At 38.8% G+C, this 22,185-nt stretch overlaps 1 protein-coding gene across 7 annotated transcripts in view; it reads right to left on the reverse strand.

The window, feature by feature from the left end:
• PSD3 (pleckstrin and Sec7 domain containing 3) overlaps positions 1 to 22,185 on the reverse strand; it is a gene marked incomplete at its 3' end in the record, with an annotated part of 568,898 nt that overhangs the window by 46,208 nt on the left and 500,505 nt on the right. For all 7 annotated transcript variants that reach the window (XM_081269548.1, XM_081269547.1, XM_081269545.1 and 4 more), the window contains 2 exons: positions 2,781 to 2,938; positions 3 to 147 (listed from right to left, as the gene is read on the reverse strand). In XM_081269548.1, coding sequence (XP_081125674.1) covers positions 3 to 147; positions 2,781 to 2,938 — 303 coding nt within the window. The remainder of the gene's footprint in view (positions 1 to 2; positions 148 to 2,780; positions 2,939 to 22,185) is intronic.

The following is a 22,185-nucleotide window of genomic DNA, read 5'->3' on the forward strand; positions in this document are numbered from 1 at the left end:
ACCTGAGATAATTTTGTCGTAGTGGCAGGCAGAAGCGGGCGGCTAAACTTCTTCTGAGAACCAATGGCTGCTGGAAACGGTGGTGCAGAAAAGACAGCTGCAACACAGTTGATTTTGCTTATCCACCCCTGCATCTCCTCTGGACTCCTATGAGAAACAACCATGAATATGTCAGGCTATTCCTGTGTCTAAGTGCATCACACCTTGCCCATTGCTTATTGCCGATATAAAATGGCACATGAAATCATTTATTCTTGGTACAATTAATCACTGACACAACCCCATTGGAGGTTAACAGTCTCAACAGCAATCACCAGGCAGTGGAAGGCACTGGAACCCTGAAGCCTATCTATGGTCATCAAAGGATAAGCCAATGACTATGCCCTGAGGATACAGAAGGAAAAAAAGAGAAATGTATTCATTAAACTACTTTCTGCTGGAAACTAGCCTAGGCCAAAAGTTAATTAAAAATCTAATTCATCTCTTTTACTCACATAATTTTATTTTAAAATCTGACTGAAGCATACATCGATGAAGGGAATGTAAAAGGGCATACCCACTTTGGAAAAGTTTGGTAGTTTCTTCAAAAGTTAACTATAAATTTATCATACACCACAGCAATTCCACTACTTTGTTGGTACCCAAGATAAATAAAACATAAAGCTACACAAAGATTAGAATATCAATTTTCATGACTTCCTTATTCCCAAGAATCAAAAAGGGAAACAAATCCAAGTGTCCATCAACTAGTGAGTGGATAAAACAAAGAGAGATAAATCTATATAAACAGTATTCACCAAAAGGGTGAAATACTGATTCATGTTATACACAGCATGGATGAACCCCCAAAACATGAAGTGAAAGAAGGCAGAAATAAAAGATCACAAGTTGTATGATTCCATTTACATGAGTAGTCCAGGAAACAATAGTACAGAGACAAAAAGTAGAATTATCGGATGTCTGGGGCTGGAGATGTGAATGCAGGGTGACTACAAAATAGGGCACTGCTCTGGAACGAAGGAATGTTGTAAAACTGGACCGTGGGGCCAGCTGCACCATTCTGTACATTTAGTAAAATTATGGTAGATAAAGTGGAGCTTAAAAATGCTAAAAAATGTCCATCTGAGAGGAGGTGGAAATCATGATATCATATTTTTAATTCACATGCCATTATATCCAGAAAGCCCCTCACTGACAACAATTAATATCTGTGACTTCATAAATGAGGGAAAGAAATGGTCACGAAACAGAAAAGATTATCTGCCATGCATATGTCCAACAAAAAGGTGAAATAATCATTTAATCATTTCCTTTACTGACTACTCCAAAAGAACCCCACTAACCTGAGACTGTGCTACATATTAATTCCTCAGTACAGCCAATGTGTGTTTGTAGTTGAATCTCTCCAACTGACGAATTTTTGCATGGGTTCTACCTGAGTAACTAGATCTCCTTAAGTATTATATCAGATATAAAAAATACTAGAGAACAGAAGAATTTAAAATATCCTTTCCACCTAATAGCTGTTATTACACATTTGGTTATGAGTCCCTTTGTAGAATATCCTAGTCCCAAATTCAAAAACCCTGTGTCACTTGTTTTCACACAGAACCTCATGTCAGCAATTTTACTCCTTCACAAGTTCAATGACCATAAGCCTCCAGAGGTCTAGCTCTTGCTCTCATTTCTCTTTTTTTCTGATCTTACCTTGCCTTGATCAGGCATAGAGATAGATACTTGTACTATCTTGATGTCAAACTTGAATTTAGTTTGGGTCAGCTGATAATATGATGTTGAAGGTGATTCTAGAGTTAGGCTCAATCCACGAATCATTAACCCTGTCCTGCTCTAGAAGCTCCATTCTGAAAACCCAAAGTTCCTCACTTCACAAGTCCAGGATTCTTCAAGTGGAATGCTCTGCTACTAATCTCAAGTCTGTCACTGGCCCTCTCATTTCCTTATGCACAAATATGATTTGCATTCCGAAGGAAAACGAAACAAGGGAACAGGATGAAGATGTTCGCTTATAGAGCAGTTTCTCCACACCAGGCAACCCGGGATTCACTTAATACACTTATCGAATCCCCACCAGGACCCACTGAGACAAACATGATTACCCACAGCAGCTACACACCAAGGTTCACAGAGGTTAAAAAATTATGTGCCTCAAGCTAGGAAATGGTGATTTGAATCTTGGACTACTTTACTCATGTTATGAGAGAACTTGTCTACTAAAACTCTCACATCTTATTAATGAGGACACTGAGCTCTAGAGAGGGCAAAGAGCTTACTAAAAGACACAGGGCTACTTTATAGTGCACAAAAAACTAGAACTCAGGGTTCTATGTTTTTGTGTTAATTTTCTTAGGCAGCTGTCTTCCCTAACGAAACCAGTTCATGACATTTGACTACAACTCAACAAATTTCTCCTACAGAACCTGATTCTATTCCTTAGCATAAAGCAGTGGTAAGCAAACTGAAAACCAAAACGAAGTCAGGTGTGGTGGCTCATGCCTGTAATCCCAGTGGCTTGGGAGGATGAGGTACGAGGATCTCAAGTGCAAAGCAGCCTTAGCAATGGCGAGCTGCTAAGCAACTCAGTGAGAACCTGTCTCTAAATAAAATACAAAACAGGGCTAGGGATGTGGCTCAGTGGTTGAGTGCCCCTGAGTTCAATCCCTGGTACCCTAAAAAAATCCAAACCCAAACCAAACCAAACCAAACCAAACCAAACCAAACCAAACCCCAAACCAAGTAAGAACCAAACCAACAACACATACTGAGTTTGAAACAGCAAGACCCTCCAGTCGGCAGTTTTTAGCTTAAAGACGTTGGGCTTCTTCTCGTAGTCGATGGCCTTGGATGCCAGGGCGTGGTGCACACTCACGGCATTTTTCAAGTCCTCCTCGGACAAGGCCTTTTCTGGCTTATATTCATCCTACAGATAGGCACAGAGAAAGCAAAGACAAGAGTGTGAGATGAGATTCTCTTTTTAAAACCTAATGGTAAAAAATTTTAAAGTCCATAAAAGTGCATGAAAAAAAGTGAAATGAACGATGAGTAAGAATTTGCAACTTCATAAAAGTCAAAGGGTATCACAATGTTCCAAACATTTGCTACCAATGAGTACCTAAGAGGCATTAAAAAAAATTCTGAAATATGATAATTGAGGCAGAGAGGTAAGGAAGGGCTATCTATCACCTGCATTTTAAAGTCATGTGAAATGAGGCTAGATTTGATAGTTACTGTGAACTGGCTTTGAGTTTAGATGGATAAATGCAAAAGTGGGAAGAAATCCATCAACACAATTATAAAGGAAAGTGGAAACATAGCCACTGTGTTCTTTGCTCTAAAAGACACTACATTTTCCTGCTGCTTTCTTTTCTGGAGCTTAATATTACCAGAAGAAAAATGAAAAGTAAGTAAAATAAAAATGACATGATCCAGCTCTTCTGTTGAAAGTAAAAAATCAATTTAATAAACAAGAGAAAGCTTAGCTCAATTGCCATACTTTTTTTTTTTTTCTGAAAAGTCAACATTACCTAAGAAGGCAGGTGACATACACAAATGCAATTTTATTTCTGGACATCAAATGCATAATTCATAGAATTTAAAAAGGGTCAGTGTGGAATCCCTTAAAATATCAACAACAGAAAACTCCAAAAATTGTGCTCTATATGTGTAATAAGAATTGTAATGCATTCCACTGTTGTGTATTTACAAAAAATAATAAAAATCAATAAAAAACCCAGAAAACTCCAATTAGTAGAATTAGAATTTAAAACAAGTTTGTTACTACCTATATATTGCATATGCTATGAATTGTTACAGGAGACTGACATCCAGAGTTCAAGGCCCCTCCTCCCATATCTTATAAAAAATGTTGAATAAACTTGCATTTCTCCTATAAAGAAAACACACTCACACACCCATGACCCCCCTTTAATTCATAGGAAAAGCCTAAGGGAAGATTATTCTCTTACTGGTTTCACAAAATTTCAGAAAAACAATTAAAATCTCTCTATATGTCATGATCTCTATATCATACACAAATCAAGCAATTCAAATGTACTAAGGTTGCTAATTCAAACTGAAGTTTTATTTTTATTACATTAATGATCAGTGTCAGAGGCAGTCCTGGAAGGCAAAGGTTTTCCGTTTAAAATACAAAGCAAATACCAGTAGCAAAATAAAGATTACCCAAACTTATAACACTACATGACAATGTTTCCACATTGGGATTCCCACAAGTCTTATTTTGTTATGCCTCAGAAGTCGCAAACTGCTGTTGACACTGCCAGTCTTCTAGAAAGATAAGATAAACGAGAAAAGGAAAATACAATAATAAGTACAGGAGGTTTACATGTTCTCTGTTCTTACATAATTGCTGCTAATTCACACAATTACGATCTAGTTATGATTTCAAGTCTTTCTTGTTCTTTTAAAAAGGGGTCCCTGCCCCTTACCCCCCTGCCCTAGTGATTTAGCATTCCCAAGACCCATGACTCTTCTTCCAGGGGAATTTTTATTAGAGCTGGAGTTTGAAGACAAGGTGCATGATTACAAAATCTGCTCCAGTCTCAGGATGACGCCATGAAAAAAAACCCTGCCCCTGCCTGTCTGGTCCACTGCCCAATGTGACCACTTAGTTTCTAGACAGGAATCTGAGGCAGATAAATAATGGGAAGGGAAGAAACGGACCAGGGTCAAAGTGACCTTTAGAGAATTAGTATGCTGCCTCCATTTCCACACGTGCTCATCTGCTAACAGCTGATATTTCAGTTTGCAGAGCAAGTAACCTAAAAATGTATGTGTGCCCTTTGTGCTATTCTAGGTCAATGAACTGGGCTTTTATCTTAATTCCTCTTCTCTACTTTTTAGTTGTTGTTGTCTGACTTTCTTAAGATGACTATTTAGCTCCTTTGTTCTTCATATTTCTTTAAGAAAGAATTTAAGGTTATGTTTTTTCTTTGAGTATGAGTCATAGTGTGTAATGGTTTGGAAATAAAAAGCAGTTTTTTATTGCTTTCTAGATAGTCTGTAGTTTTAACTTTTTAAATCTCTCCTTTAATCTTAATAGTATCAAGAAATGTGGTTCTCACATTTAAGGCACTTAAAATTTTAGTTATTTACCATTATAGAGTTCTAAGTTTATGGGCTTGTGACCAGAGAATGTGATCTATAAAAGGTATTTCCCCCAAATTTATTACAGGTATCTACATGTTAACTTTTTCTTAACGTTCCATGGGTATGCTAAAAGCTTATTATTTGAGGGATGAATGTTTATATTCAACTTTACTGACTCAATTCTACTATGTCCTTGCATTTCTTTTTTTGCCAGTTCACCCCTTGATACAAGTATACTGATCATGTCTACTGTGGATTTCAAGTTCTCCTTGTGTCTTTTCTAAAAATTTTATGCATTCTAATTTGTTATATGACAGCAGAAAGCAATTCAATTCACATTACACAATTACAGCATAATTTTTCATGTCTCTGGTTATACACAGAGTCACACCATTTGTGTTTACATTCGTGTACTTAGGGTAATGATGTCCATCTCATTCCACCGTCTTTTCTGCCCCCATCAAGTTCTCCTTGTGTTTTGAACAGCACTTGTTTTACACTTTAGTTACTATGTTGTTTGGTGCATTTGGGTTTATAATTATTACTTTCCTCAGAACTATGTGTTATCATTTTAAAATATTCTTCATCCTGTTCAGTGCTTAATCTTATATGATGAAAACTTATAAGAATCTCTCCCATAAAAATGCTCTATTTCTTTATTCCTTGCACATTTCTAAATAGATTTTGAAAGACATTTTCGACCCATCTCCCTCTTCCTCATTAATCCTAAAGTTTGCCAAAGCTGTTTAGTACATTTGTTCTGCAGTCTTACTAAAATTATCTTCTATTATGCACTTTGTTTCAAAAGACTTATTTTGTACTTACATTACACATTCCCTGTCTCTCCTATTCCTTTATTCTTCTAGATTTAATTGTGTCCATGTTTCCTGCTCATCTGTTTGCTTTCTTTTTTCCATTCTGACATCTCCACTCTAATCCCTTATTATTTTCTCTTTCTCAAGTATTTGCTTCAGGTGGGTAATGTGCTCTTCAATCTTCTCAAATCTTTCATTTTCTCTGACAGGTACAGAATTGCATATGGAACTTGTGCTTGCAATCCTTGCTACTCATGTCACATATAGTCTGGAGATGCTATTCTATTTCATCTAGCTTCCAATTTTACAGAAGGCCAATGCTGCTCTGATTCTTATTTTCCCTTTCTTATCCCTTCCTTTTCTGTTTGGAATCTCAGAGTCTTCCATTTATACTTAGAATTCAGGAATTTCGGCTAGGACAGGCCTTAATTTTCTCATCTGTCCAGTCTAAACCTGGAAAACTCCACCCTGATTCTCCCCTATGTGACCGCTCCTATGTGAACTGCTGGGAGAGATAATGAACAACTGTGCAGACTTTCTAGCAACACGTGGGGTTCCAGCTTGCGCTGCACTCAGTGTCAACTGGTAATTCTTCTACACATCCATGATCATCTCTCTGATTTCCACAACACCTTAAATCACCACAAGTGTGGTTAAAAGCTCGAGTATCTGGAGTTAAAACCTCTATGTTCAAAGATCTCATTCTAAATTTCTCTGTGCCAGGTTTAACTCGTTAAGCTCCAGTGTCCTTTTATTAAGAAGTAGTGATAATACCTTTAGAAACAGAGTTGTATTAAACGATACTGTTTTCTGAATTAATTATGTTCAGAGCATAAATATGTTCTCAAAAAATGCTAATGTAATTATTAAGAATAATGTTTTTTAGTAGCATATCATTTCACCTTGTATTTTCTTTTGTTGTGTGTGGTGCTGGGGATTGAGCCCAGAGTCTCTCACATGCTAGAAAGGTGCTCTGCCACTAAGCTGCACAAGCACTGGATCTAGCTCTATCACTGAACTAATACAATTGAGACAGCAAGCTAAGTTGCTGCAGCTAGTCTTGAACTTGTGATTCTACAGTCTCAGTCTCCCAATAGCTGGGATTACAGGCATGTGCTACCATGCCTGAAAAAAATCTGTAAATATCAAACTTTGTGCTGTGCCTGTATACTGTAAAGATACCTATATTTGACCTTATTTATCTTCTCTTCTCCAATAACAGAAGAACCTTTTGCTCTCAGTTCAATCTCCAGTAAGCTTTCCTAGGATCCTGTTTCATTGCCTATTATTGTTCTTCTATACTTTTAACCATTCTTTATCTACTGGTTTCTTCCTGCAGTCTATAAATACACATAATTTCTTTATTATCTTGAGGAGAGCCCCCCCACTACTGCTTTCTTTTCTGGTTGCCACTCCTCTCTCATCCTTTTCACCTGGCGTCACAGTTCATACTGTTTTTATACACTGGTTTCCAGTTTATTCTGGAGTCCACCTCTATGCTTTAGTAAAACTGCTCTGACAAAGGTCAGCAATAACCTCTATTGTAAAATTCAATTGACTCCTTTCTGGTTTCATCTGGTGGCACCCTAAGAAGTCAATTCTTCCTTGGCTTATCATTATAAAATTCACCTGGCTTCTCTCCTCCCTCTCATTACTTTGCTCTTTCCTCTTCAGTCTGCTATTCACATGTTCTCCTCGGGATGTTCACAACTACTTCTACAGTCTCATCTCCTTCTTACATGTTTATCAAAACACAGTGGATAATAAGAAACACAAGACCAACTGGTACCTATTAATACTGAGTGACTTGGACCTTCCTTAGCACTTTGGAACCATTCACTATGAATATTCTTGGAGCATATTCTCTTTGCTATTTTCATTTAAAATCAAGCTTAAAGGATGACATTCTTAGACTGCTCTAAAACTGCAAATTTTATAAAATGCTATATTTATTATGGACCTAAGTACAAGAAAGTAATAATAGTCCCTTTTTTGCTGTGGTTTGAATATGGTTTGCTCCCCATAATTATGCAGGAGCTTAATACCCAGAGTTTTATGTTAATGATACTAAGAGGGTGGAAACATAATCTAACTATAGGGTTTAGATATGGGGCCTTTGGAAACTGATTAGAGTAGATCAACAGGGTGGAGACCCCATGACTTATAAGGAGAGGGAGAGAGATCACATAGGTATAGAGATGCATATGTATTGTGGCCATTATGTGGTACAGCTAAGAGGGTCTTTACCAAAGCTTGTGCCATGCTATTTGGACCTTGTAGCTCTAGAACTGTAAACCTGTACCTCCTTTCAAGTAGCTTGTCTCAGGTATTTTTGTTATAATAATGAAAAGCTGACTAATAAACCTTTAGAGATTAGTATCACTGTTTCTGAAGAAGATTCTATTCCAAGGCAGCTTCCTAAACTCTAAGATGCAGTATACCTTATATACGAAGGAAAACACTCCATGGGGCAGAATAGAAGACAGGGTCCATTTAATTAGAACTAAACTGAAGTCAAGGAATTTTAAGTCTAATAAGCTTCTACTTTTTTAGTTAATAGTAAAACCAATTTATATAGTTTTTAATAAGGCAAAATATAAACCTTAAAATATATTCAGCATTCTAAATTCCTCCTAGAAACTGAATCTCCAAGACCACAAAAGAATGAGCAAAACCCAGGGCAGAGTAGACACATTAGGGTTGACACTGGGATAAAAAGAAATAACTTCATTCCTGAAGTTTATTCTGACACCTTTATTTTTCACTATTTAAACTAGAGGGTGGATTTGAATGATAAGTTTGGGAAGGAAGAAATAAGAATAAATTATTGTAATCAAACCATTTCAAATCTAAGACTATTTGCTGTGCAAACTAAATGTGAAATAGCAAGATAAATCCAATCAAGAAATTTGCTAAAGAAAACAAAATACTCTGTGATATCTAATTACCATCCATTTTCTCAAACAAACAGAGGGTGAAAATGACACTAAAACATGTTACTCTTGTGTTCCCCGCAATCTGCATCTTTTTATCTAGTATGATTCATCAGAGCAGGCCGCTGTTCTAACAGGCACTAAGAATGTGATTTCACAATGCTATTTATTTTAAATTCATTTAAAGCATGAAATGAAAAGCTTTTTTCCCCCTAAGATGTTTGTTAATTAAGTCTCTTGTAAAGCTGACTCATAACACTCTAACACAAAAATCATCTACATATACACAAATTGGCATCAAGTCCGAATCTGTACTCTCAGGTAAATATAAAGTCCGATTTGGAAAGTGACCAAATTTCAATCAAAATTTATCAGTTAAAAACATACTGAGATTTTGGTTTTATTTACTTTATGCCTTATTGTGTAGGTTAATATGCTATATGCAATTAAAAACAAATTTTTAAAAAGTCAAAATAGTCTTGATTTCCACTGAGAGGATAAAGAAAAATTGATAATATGTTCTTGCTTGAAGCTATGAGATACCAATAAAAATACCAGTAACTGAAGTAAAAATGCATCCTAAATTGTCTACCATTTCCTGATTTTAGAAGTGGCATTAACATCTATGAATACATGACTAGTATAACTCCACATCACGCACAACCACAAGAATGGGAAGTTTTATTCCATGTATGCATAATATGTCAAAACACAGTCCACTGTCATGGATAAAAACAACAAATAAAAAAATTTTAAAAACAAAAAAAAGTGGCATTAATAGTGTTTTTCATAATTTGATGACTATATTTTTTAAAAAACTCTAGCATTACTGGTTACCTTCCTAAAAATAACTCAGCAATATCCTATTTTTTACTACAGAAAAGAGAAAAGTGCTGTTCTTACAAATTTGGAAGCCAAGACCAACAGCAAGTCCAGTGGAAGCATGTTTTGGTCCATCACTCAACAACACACTTGAAAATCACTAAATCACAGATTTTAAAGCTGAAAGGGGCTTGGAGATCCCTTTAATCCAATTTTCTCATAAACAATACTATAATCAGAAAAACATGCCCTGCATTGATGTAGAAAGGAATGAGAGAGAATGAGCAGAGTCAGTGGAGTCACAAGTTTCACACTGATCTACTGGCTCAGCAGGGACGCCCTCTTTATGCACTCCAAGGAGGTGGCGACCTGGTTGCAGCAGGACTTCCATATCTGTCAGCACTGAAGGCCTCCTTAGTCCACTGACAGGGACACTAACAGTCCTGGTGGGCCTTGAAGTGATCACTCATTAGGTCTCAAGCTTCTGTGAGGCACAGCAAACTCTCTAGGGCAAACCTGACACATGGACCAGGAAGTTGGGAAGTATCTGTTTAATGACAATGCAGAGGCAGGGAAAGGCACTTAGGGCAGATAACCATCCACAGCCCTTGCTAAAAATGATTACAACATGCTTCAACGCAATATCTAAAGATGAAGTTGTCTTAAACATTTTTAAGCCCCCAAAAGGTCTGAGCACTTACTCATCCATGTTTCTTCCACTGGTCTAATTAATACAACGAGCAGAATTGTGATTGGTGGGAGGCTCCTCCTGCTTTCCACTCAGGGCAGGCCTCGCTGGCAACCTGTTCAAGGCTGCCCTTGCACTACCCTGACCAGGCTGTGGTGTCTGTTCACCTCTCACTCCCTTCCCTGAGGCGGAACCTGGGGAGGGCCAAGCTCGGGCTTTATTCCTAGTTGGCCCTTGACACATTCACATGATCCATGTGGGGACTGTATTCATTGAAAGGAAAGAAGGGAGGGGAAGGAGGGCTGGTGGGACAAGGAGAAGAGGGAAGCAGGGGCAGACCCGCATGGCACACACGGCCACGCCTGGCTGGCCCTGAAGAGGCTACAACCTCTGCATCAGCTTCTCTGGAGGGCTAAAAAATTTCTTAGAAACAAACTGGTTTCTGTTTGTTGGGCATCCAAACTAGAATCATGTTTTTTATTTATTTTTTATTTTTTTTTTAAAGAGAGAGCGACAGAGGGGGGAGAGAGAGAGAGAGAGAGAGAGAGAATTTTTAATATTTATTTTTTAGTTCTCGGCAGACACAACATCTTTGTTGGTATGTGGTGCTGAGGATCGAACCCGGGCCGCACGCATGCGAGGCGAGCGCGCTACCACTTGAGCCACATCCCCAGCCCTAGAATCATGTTTTTTAAACAGTCCACCAGAGCACTGCCTGCATCTCTCCACTTGCAGTGTGTTTCTATGAACTTAAAGTTTTAAAAACATTATAAATACACCCTAAATACCCTTTCATAATGGTCAAACCTCCATGCAGGTCTGGGCCATTCATCTAAATTACAACTAAAAGAAACTTGGGTGTGATCCTCATTCTTCCAGGCTTCAATGCCTACTTTACAATTTGTTCTTCCAAGCATTTACCAGAATGATGACAGTCCAAATATCGCTTTCAAAGAAAAGGCCCCGAACACACAGGAAAGCAAGAAGAGCTAGAGGGGACCCCACCCGTGACTGGCCTGCCTTAGGCAGTATGGAAGGTGGCATACTAGTCTCAAACTGGCTGCTGTCATCATGTCTGGGAGGTCTGGAAACTTCTGTGGTTTCTTTCTGCTTGGCCCAGGCTCCCTACACTTCAAATATTGCAAAAACAACAAAACAACAACAACAAAAACCTCCCTTTCCAATTGAACTTTAAAAAAAATCTTATAGGCAGCTAGATCAAATCTCTCTTTCAGTGATCCAAGGAATGAAGAGAAGATTTTGCATCAAGGACAGAGAGCTCCTGGGTATAATAGTGTGATAGCTAGTTTCATTTTTTTTTGATAATGAACTAATTTCATTTTTTAAAGACACGATAGAGGCAAATACATTTGCAATTTAACAATTGTGTTTTGGAGCCTAAAGATAAAAGTCATTAAACTTTCTCAAGAGCCTGGACTGGTGAATACAATAATCAATAGCCCAACTCAAAGCATTTCTTTTTTTTTTTTAATTGCTTTTATTTTTTATTTAATTCTAGCATTCTATCAAAAAAAAAAAAAGGAAAAAGCAGATTTACATGTATGAAGACATGAATTGGTGTGAGCATATTTTATATACCAACTCAAAGCATTTCACGGCTGGTATGCCGCCTGCGCCAGTCACTCTTAACCACTTCATCAATCACTTGACAGTTTCTGTTTAGGGTAGTTAAGTTTTGTCACAACCAGTCCTGTGACAAGAATACCATCATAAACCTCACAAAGATACTTCCAAGGCTGACAAGGACAGACATAAAGCCCCTGACAGAAACCAAAGCAGAGCTCCTGGAGCTGTGTGACAGCAAAGGCTTATCTAAGCACTGGGCTAGCAGATGACTCACTGTTAACAGAATGGGTCTGAAGCTAATATCTAAATGTCAACAATGATGGATCATTAGCATCCATAAGAATTGAATCATCTTTATCATTAATTCATAGCAATTCCTAATTTTTAAAGAATATATGCACTGTGCTGTTAAAATAATAGATTCCTCTGCCATGAATATATTACAACAGTAATACTTAATTGGCAGAAAGGCATACATTCCTTAGACATTAGCTGCCTGGGTTCAGGGGCATAGCAAGAACTAGGAGAAACAAGAACAGGAGTGTGTTCTTAACTGTGTGAGTTGGACAAAATCATTCTATCACAGATGACCTTTGGTGACTGATCATTTCTGATACCTGGACTCTGGAATGGTTCTGGGTGGGCACATATTTAAACTTGTGCCTAGACTGGTGTTGTATCTCACGGGCTCTACTTTACAGAGTTTCAGAAATTGGAAATTCCATTTACTCTGTGTTTTTTCCAATGCTCACCTGCACTCTTGGTTCACCCATCATGTTACCACATGCTTTTTCATGAGGGGATTTTTAAGAGCTCATTAGCTTCTCACTGCATGAACAGTCTTCTCAGCTACCCTGTCACCCCAGCTCTGCAGGGAGTAAACACTATGCTTATTTCTTGCACTGCTCCCAATATGGCATTCTTAAGTGGTTCTGACATTACTATCCTGATAATCTGTGGATTTACTTTTTGCTTGAAAGTTAAAGAGGCAAATGTGATTCTGCAACATTAAGTCAGGGGGCCTGAAAGGAAATGAGGTGAATGGTGATGAGGAAGATTGTGTGTAACCTGCAGAAGCAAAACAAGGGCTTGGGGTAATGTCAGGAACCCTCTAGGGGAAAGGAAAAAGACAAGGACTTATTTTACTTGAGAGAAAAAATCAATCATAGGAAGGAAAAGAGATTCAGTAGAAACAAGACAGGCACTGGGGATCTGCTATTTGCAAAAGTCTCAGGAAGGAGAGGCATCAGAAGAGGGGCGGGGGGTGGCAGGAAGAGCTAAGAGGAAACCATAAATGGTGTTTCTAGTGTCTACACACTCCCTGCCTCAGTGTCCTCAACTTTCTCTCCCATCTGGCTTCCACACCCACCACCCCACTGAAATGGCCTTAATAATTTTCTGGTTGCTGAATTCATGCAGCACTTTACAATTCTGACCTTATCTTTCTACAAAATGGAACATTTCCAACATCTCTTGCTGTTTGTGGCACCACTTGCTTTATAATAAAGTTTTCTTAGCTTTGCTCAGGCTCCTTCAGAGTCTCACATATAAAGTCTCTGTGCTGCTGGTTCTCTCCTCCATGTTCTCCACACTCTACAAAAATCTCTGAACAATATCATTTCCTCCCATGGCTCAAATTATCAACTATTTGTGGACAATTCTCTGGATGGGCATTTCTAGGCTCTCTCCTTGAGTCTAAATCTAAATATGCCTAATTTGTTATTGGACATATCCCTTTTTCACTCCTCAATGCTGAATTCAACACAGCAGCTAGAACTTTCCAGTAAGTCTCTGCTTCTCCCTCCCAGTTATCCTGTCCCAGTTCAAGCCAATCTGGTCCGTGTGTCTCTGGTCCAATCTGCTTCTAATTTGTTTCCTATTCTCCAGTCAGAATGATCTTTCTAAACTATTGATATGATCATGTCACACCCCAATGAAACACTCTTGTAGCTTTGACCTCTCTGAGCTATTTGATTAATATGGTTCTCTAGGCTTTTCAGAATCTGCCTTTAGGACCTTTATATATCACTGAGACTACTTGTTCCCAAATAAGCTGTGGCTTCCCACCTGTCTGAATCCCCTTATAAGACTAACTTCTACTTGTATTTAAAAGTGGGGGCTTAGATACAGATCCCTTACTTTGCGAATTCTTCCACAATCTTCCTTCTTTCCTTATTTCTCAGTACAGTGTCCTCTATGTGTACTTCCACAATACATTACCCTCTTAGTGGCATTTATCAAATTGCATTCACCTGGTCTTTTCATTTATCTTCTTAGTTGGAACAACTCCACTTTGGGAACTATATCTTGCTCACAATCATATCTCTAGTGTATAACATTCTAAGAAAACTGGCAGAATCCTAATCTTACAGACGCATTCATTATTGATCTGCTTCCTAACTTATATTATGACCTTCTATATCAGAATAGTAGTTTGTTGGCCAAAGTTCAGCTGATAATGGATACTTGAATCACTTAATAGCTGTTAATCTGAGCAATATGAAATGGTTGAGGTGTTGATATTTCCATGGTATTTCATGATTTCTGGTAATGACAGGAAGAATACCTGGCAAGGCTATACCAGAAAACCTCAAAGTATACTTACTGTTAAGAACATTATGAGAGACAGTCCCATATCAAATGAATAGTGGCTGAGGTCAGGGGAGCACAATGAGAGGAGGAGGGTGCCCATCAGACCTTACTAAAGCAAAGATAATGCTTGCCATGTATGAGCCAAGAGTTAGCTGAATCTGGTTGAAGACAAGTTAGGGATCTCTCCCGGCACTTGTAGTAATTAGAAGGGTTACACACTATAGCTTTAGTGTTTAATCAAGAACAGTCTGATGGAAAAAGCACTAGGCTTGGTTACTAACACCTTTAGAATGGGAGTAGGTTGAGTCTTAACTTCTCAGTCTAAAAAGTGGGACTAGTGTCCACCTATGAAGTTGTGAAGTTCAAATGCATAAAGTACCCCAAATCTGTGTATGACCTAACAAGCCAGTCTTATTTCTGGCTGGATGACCACTGAAGCAAGCTGGCTAGGGAAATCTGCCAAAGCATTTCCTATATTTGTCATGTGTGATGCTGATATGGGCATGATTTATTTATTTATTTTTAGATATAAGATATAAAGCAACATTCTGCAAGGATACATGAGGAGCTTGTGTTTCATGTTTCCTGCCATGTGGAATGGGTGTATAGTTGTGCAGCCTGTTCTCTTCTAAGAGAGGACTCAAGGCAGGGAGTATCTAAATCTCCAGGGTTAGGTGTAGTGGGAGGGACAAGGAAAGGAACTATGTTGGATATCTGGTGAAATTCTTCTACCTGGAGGTCAGTTTGCAGAACGATTGTTATATGTATGACTGATGTTGGTGGGAATGAGGAACAAAGGTCCCAACAGTCTCTGACTACTCTTTCTGCTGCGTCACCAACTCCAGGACATGAAGCCCTGGTTTGGCCTATTAGACCCTGTGCTAGTCCCAAGAGGGTGTTTATGCAGGCATGTTTCTGATCTAAGTGGAAAGAAGAGGTGGAAGGAATTATTTATCCTTCAGTAAAGCTAGCAGGGAAGAAAGGGTTATGCATCCAGAGGGCTGACACGGTTGGCCTGACCAACTCCTAATCATTTCATACTCGGACTGCTGAAGCATTGTGAACATGAGGAAAAAAGTCTAGTGGGAAAAAATGAGATTGGCAAGAATTAGGAAGGGAAGAAAAGGGCAATCACTCCCACTTCTCATAAGAGTCCTCAGGAAGGGAACAAGTGTTTACTATGTCATCATTGATTATTCTTTGTGGTGCTGGGGATTGCACCCGGGGCTTTGTGCATGCCAAGCAAGCCTCCTCCACATCTCCAGTACGCGCAATATTTACTATTAACCTCCTTACGCATTTTCATATATTTAAATGTTCATTATTATCAATCACAACATAATTTTCCCTGATTTTACAGATAAATGAGTTGAGGTTCCAAATCAGAAATTGGTTAAATGGCAATCACAGAGTCTGACAAGAAGATATGTCTACTTCCAAAGTCCTACCCTTTCTGTACATAGTCCAAGAGACCTTTTCCTAGGTGGATTTGAGGAAGCTGAGGAGAGACCCCCAGTCTAACAAAGTTCTCATGTTAGGAGTGGGAGGCTGCTGTACTGTGTGGATACCTTCAGGAGGCAGCAACACAGACTGGCACAATGCCTGAGGGGTTTATAGGCATGAGAGCCTTGAGATAGTAACTCTTCGGAATTTGGGCTTCAAATTCCTTTAGGGAAAAAACAGCTTCTTATGTAAAATGAACAGTTTATGACATTGAGACATAATCTCTTTAATCTTTATGATACATTTGTTACTTGAAGCATAACTTTTCATCATCTTTCCATCTTTGATTTCCTATGGGCTGCTGTAAACCTTTGTGGAAAGCCTCTTTGGTTGAGAAGGAGCAGGGAAGGAGTTTGAGGGAATGGAGACTGAGAATTTGGAGCTCTTCCCCGGTATGATTTCAGTCGTACTTGGTCTTTCTTCTGACAACTATTATTTTTGGTTTGTTTGTATTCTGAAGAAGTGAAACTTTTTACTATGATTCTATTTTTAATGAGAAAATACTAATTGTGTTTGTATGGGTAAAAATCATGATTCGCTGTTTTGCAGCTGAAAAGTCTTGATGAAAGGCTTAAATAATCGATGATCGATTGATAACAGATGCTAGACACACTGAGGGAGGGTTCTCACGCATGGTGTCTAGGCTTGCAGTCATGTGGTCTTTAAAGGAGGAGTTACCTTTTGATCTCTTTAGGAGAACTACTTGATTCACTTCATCAAGGAAGCAGAGGCCTTGCTTCCTTTTGTCTCTGGCAACAGTATCCAGTGCACTGGCAGACACAGTAAGGGGGTACAGTGATGGAGTACCTGCTCATCTGGAGAAAAGGGAAGACACTCAGGAGGGAAGAGCTACTGGAAGGCTTCAGACAGAAATCTTTGATGCTGAAGAACTTGGGTAATATCAGTGTGCAAAAGAGAGAATAGATGCAAAATCTAAGTGAGCTATTGATAGCCTTAAGGTCAGATAGTAGGTCCTATGATCTCTGTATCCCTACTCCTGCCTCAGCCCCCATCATATAGTAGACTGACTTAGTACCAAACTGAATTAAAATAGTCTTAGGCTGGGGAAAAGGTGGAGCTTTTGTCATTACCCCTCGCTCAAAATACAGATGTGCTCCTTAATTTATGACAGGGCTATGTCCCAGTAAACACATTTGAAAATGTCCTGAGTCAAAAATACACTGAATCCACCTGTTAACTGAACACCACAGCTCGGCAGCACAGTGCACAGAAGGGTATCTTACTGAGTGGCAAAATGGAAGGTGCAAGTCACTGCTGCTGCCTGGCACTATGAAGGAGGATTATACTGCCTGTCATTGGCCCTGGAAACCACCAAAATTCAAAGTATGGTTTGTATTAAACATGTACTGCTTTTGTAATACTTTAAAGTAAAAAAAAGAAGAGGTGAGCTGAACACTAAAAGTTGGGTCCACGTATAGAAGAGAATTGGCTGAAGAAATGAAGCAGAAAACAGGTATGTCTATTTTTCTCTCAACTAGACCTAAACCCCAAGAGTGTTAATACTGACATTCTATGAGTCCAGAGGGGACAGCAATGTACCACTCATTGGGCACATGCTTTTCCCTGCAGGTCCTCTGAGAAGGGTGCCCACCATGGAAGATAACACCATCTAAACCCTTTGAGTACACGGGTGTCAGTGGGAGCAGTAGTGACCTCAGACTGGGCTTCAAATTCCTTCAGGGAAAAATCAGCTTCTTATTTAAAATGAACAGTTTATGACATTGTGACACAATCTCTTTAATCTTTATGATACATTTTTTACTTGAAGCATAACTTTTCATCATCTTTCCAGTATTTGCTAACCTCCATCCATCCTATAACATCAACGTCAAAAGCTGTTTGCCATTCTATGGACATGTCACATCTCCCAAAACTGCATTTCCCTCATCTCTGGCAAAAATGCTCTCTCTTGCCTTGTCTGACTAGGAACTCCTGTTCATCCTTAAACATCAGTTCAAGATGTGTTCACATCTCAGAGATGCATTCTCTGATCTTTGCAAGCACAATTGGATGGCCCTCTTAAGATTTTTCTACAGCTGTATTATTTTGTTCCATTGTTTCAGTGAATGCTCAATTTACCTGTTTTTCTCCTTATTTGCTGAGCTCTTTGTAGGTAGGAACAATGTCTTAGTCATTTTTGGAAGTCCAGAATTTTAGACACGATTTGAAATGTGATAAACTCTAAATAGCTATGAAGAGATACTGTATAAACCCCAAATCATCTTGTAGGCATGCCATTTACTTTTTACGTAGCATCTGCCATCATGTTCCAGCAGATTAGGCTTCCAGCAGGGTTAAGGAGCAACCGACAATGGGACATTGGTAGCCTTCCATAGGACACATCCATCACCAGTACTGAACCTCTAATATACTCCAAAACCCGGGGGTAATTCCAAGAGGAAGAGGTCTAGGTACCTGCTACTGTTGTTTCTGTGGGCAGCTCACTATCCCAAAGGTAACTCTGAAGCAAAGGTCTGCTCGGCAGTGGATAGCAGCCTGTTAGCTGTATGGTGCTAGGCCTTTTCAGATAAAAGTGCCCATAGATATTCATAATCAATAGTCACCTGCCTTTCTGGTTTTTAACTTTTCAAATCAGGAAGACAAAAAATTTAAAAATCAGGTAAGTAAACACACACTAAGACCCAGATCTGCCAAAATTAAGCTTCCAATGATGGAATCTCTAGTTCCTAGCTTTTGTACAAGGCTTCTGTGAACAGATATTTGTTCACTGGTAGTTGAGATTTTAAGCATTTGTTGTATTTTTTTTCCAGACTCTTTTCCGCTTGTCTCTCTTTTTAGAAGCATTAACAACAAAGAGATTAGAGATTTGTTATAAAATGTGGCTGCCATTTTGCAGGCTTACTTACATCTTAAGTATGCCTTAAGAAGATACTTGACAGCCATGTGTCCTTATTGATTCACATGAAATGGCCACTGGATAACTCATAGCCCAGCTTTCTATTCTCCCACAAAAATGTTCTTAGTGCCAGTCTCTTCTCTTTATAAAAGGAGTTTCACCCCGTTAACCCAAATGTACACTTGCCACACTCCCAAGGTACCATAAATCTGCAGAAGAAATCTTTGGGGGGTTCTAATCCAAACAGCCTCAATGTTTACAAAGTTTTCCCCATGCCAATATTTACAGCCCCCTTCTCTTCACACATCTGGATGACTCAAACTCATACCAGCGTACTTTTGAGAGGACGATAACCTAGGGAAAAGCTGATGACTTGGAAACTGCCTCTCTCTCTTTGCATCATTTCTGTTAAATGTTGAGTGCAAGAGTATTTTCCTCTTCCCAGGTCCACCATGAGATAGAGTGGGTGGAAATACTGTGGCTAGGTATTCAAAGGAGTGGTTTTGCCAAAGACAGGTGTGCCCCTTACAGAAATTCTAGAGAAAGTGGAAAAGTGAGCCAAGAGAACAGGATTTATGCAGAGAACAGCTGCGATATGTGAAATTTAATTTCAAAAAGGGTTGTCCCTGCAGAGATAAAGTTAACTGAAAGGACCAGTGTGCCCAGTGTTCATACACATGCTGGTTTGGTGGAGGTCACAGAAGTGGACTTATAAATTAGAAGCTGTGCTCACTCCATAAAAAAAAATAAAGACAATACAAGATGTGTGGCCACCAAAGAGCATGGATGATCTCTGAATGTCAACAAGTGTTCAGATGGATCTAAGTGAACTCCTAAGGAAGGCTGGTTTTACAAAAGAGTAATTCAGTCTTATTATACACGGCATTATTATAACTTTTCAAAATGTTTGAAATAAAAGCACATCAAATACATTTCTTTCCAACAATTGTGTCTCCTTTCCATAGCAGTTCACTGTCTCAGTGGCACAAGTGTGGGTGCCGACATATGGGGCTTTCATCTGATCCGATCCCGTAGATGCTATATCAAAGGGGAATCCTTTTCCCAGGTGAAAGACAGCCACAGCAGTGTGCAAACTATATAAAAACATGTGTTTGTGTACCAAAAAACAAAATCTCAAAATGAATACGATCCTTTTCTCTAAAAGTCCATATACTGATAAAGTGTTGAAGAGAGATGGTGATGAGACACAGCTTGTCACAAACTGCTGTAGGGAATGAAAGCTGGAACAATCTTTCTAGAAGTAATTTAGAAATATGTCTGGAACACTGTGAACAGTTCCTACCCTGCTCATGAGAGTCACGAGACTCTCAGGAGACTATCTTAAGGAAGTAAACAAATAATGTGCAGAAATACATATGTGCCAAAATTTAAACTGAAAAATTGAAAAAGGTATGTCTGAAAATGGAAAAAAAAAGGTTAAATTTGGCAAATCTATTTAGTGGAAAACAATTCTCTCTCACCCTTGACAAAAATCAATTCAAAATGAATCAAAGACCTAGGAATTAGATCAGAAACTATGCAACTTTTAGAAGAAAACATAGGTCCACACTCTAGGATATAGGCACAGGCAATGACTTTCTCAATCAGACCCTGAAAGCTCAGGAAATAATGCTAAGAGTTGATACATAAGATGGCATCAAAGGAAAAAGCTTCTGCCCACCAAAGGAAACAATTAGGAATGTGAAGAGAGAATCTACAAAATGGGAGAAAAATCTCTGCTAGCTACTCTCCTGACAGAGGATTAATATCTAGAATATATAAAGAACTTAAAAATGAATTATTTTGTAAATCTTAGAAAGGGAAAATAAAAGTGTGTTGATATATTATTTCACAGTCACCAGATACCAGACTGACACACAAAAAAAATGCTTTAGAAAAAATTTAATGAGAAAGTATTTATTATAGTGTGTAGAGTGAAAAAAACAAGATGCCAAAACTATGTTATGGTATGAGGCCAAATAGATTTGAAAATCTTTTCCTGGGAATGATGTTATCAAGAGAGCAGAATAGGAAGTCCCAGCTGTCATACTCCCACAGAAATACTGATTTAACAATGATATATGACCAAAATACCTATTAAGAATATGCCAGAATCCAGCTAAGAGGTTGCAGTAGTTCAGGAGAGCACAAAAATGAGAAATACACACTGAAACAGGTAAGAATAACGATCTCACTTTACTCACATCAGCTGGCACAGCTCGGCACCAGAAGAGAATGGCCTGGTCCACACCTTCTCCCTCAGGAGAAAGGGAAAAGTGGAGCATGTCTTTAGTGTTCTGGTTTTTCAGAGGGCTACCCAAGTAATGAGTTGATCTTGGCTCACAACAAGCACTGACAGAACTGGCATTCTGTGGATGCCTAGGGACTGAAAAGAACAAAGGGAAGTGGTGGGCGGCTTGCTGTAGCCAGCACAGCTTGGTGCAATGGGAGAAAGGCACTCAACTTGAGGAGAGGCCTGTGAAGCCAGTATCTGAGTTTTTCAGAGGGCTATGGAGGAACTCATTTCTGTCTCACCTCATTCAGATCACTAACAAAAATCAGCATATTCTGGATGCCTGGGGGCAGATCTGAGAATAAAATAAAAATGATATATAGCTTGCTCTAGATGGTTCAGCTGTGGCACAATAGGGAGGAGATACGCAACTTCAGATTTCTTACTTGGGGGGTGGGGGCAGAGAAAAGTGAAGCATGTACCTAGCATTCTGTTTTTTTAAGAGGACTGACTGAAGGACTGACATCTGATTTGCCCGATTCAGCGTACTGACGCTGAGCTGATATGAAATCGAATGCCTGATGGCTGTTTAGAACAAGGGTGAACTTGATAACTTGCAGCTGTGCAGACAGAGGATGCAAAAATTATGAGTTCCTACAAAAGAACCTGGCAAACCTCTATACTTGAGAAAATTAATGCACAGGTCCAGAGAAGGAAGGCCTATCTCCCAAGAAAGATTCATGGAATTTCTAGCCAGGCTGAGTAATGAAAGTCTTCCTATGTACCAAATAATCTCCTAACCTGAGAGAGCTGGTTGCTTCTTCAAATGTGCAGATACAAAAAAAAAAAAAAAAAAAAAAGTTACCAGAGACACAAAGAAACAGGGAAACATGGTCCAAGGGAACAAAATAAATCTCCAGTAAAATATCATAAAAACAAAACAAAACAAAACAAAATAAATCTCCAGAAATCAACCCTAAAGAAATTAAGGTGTATGAATTAACTGA

The sequence above is a fragment of the Spermophilus citellus genome, assembly GCF_964194105.1.
Source record: "Spermophilus citellus genome assembly, chromosome: 16".
NCBI classification, from domain to species: domain Eukaryota; kingdom Metazoa; phylum Chordata; class Mammalia; order Rodentia; family Sciuridae; genus Spermophilus; species Spermophilus citellus.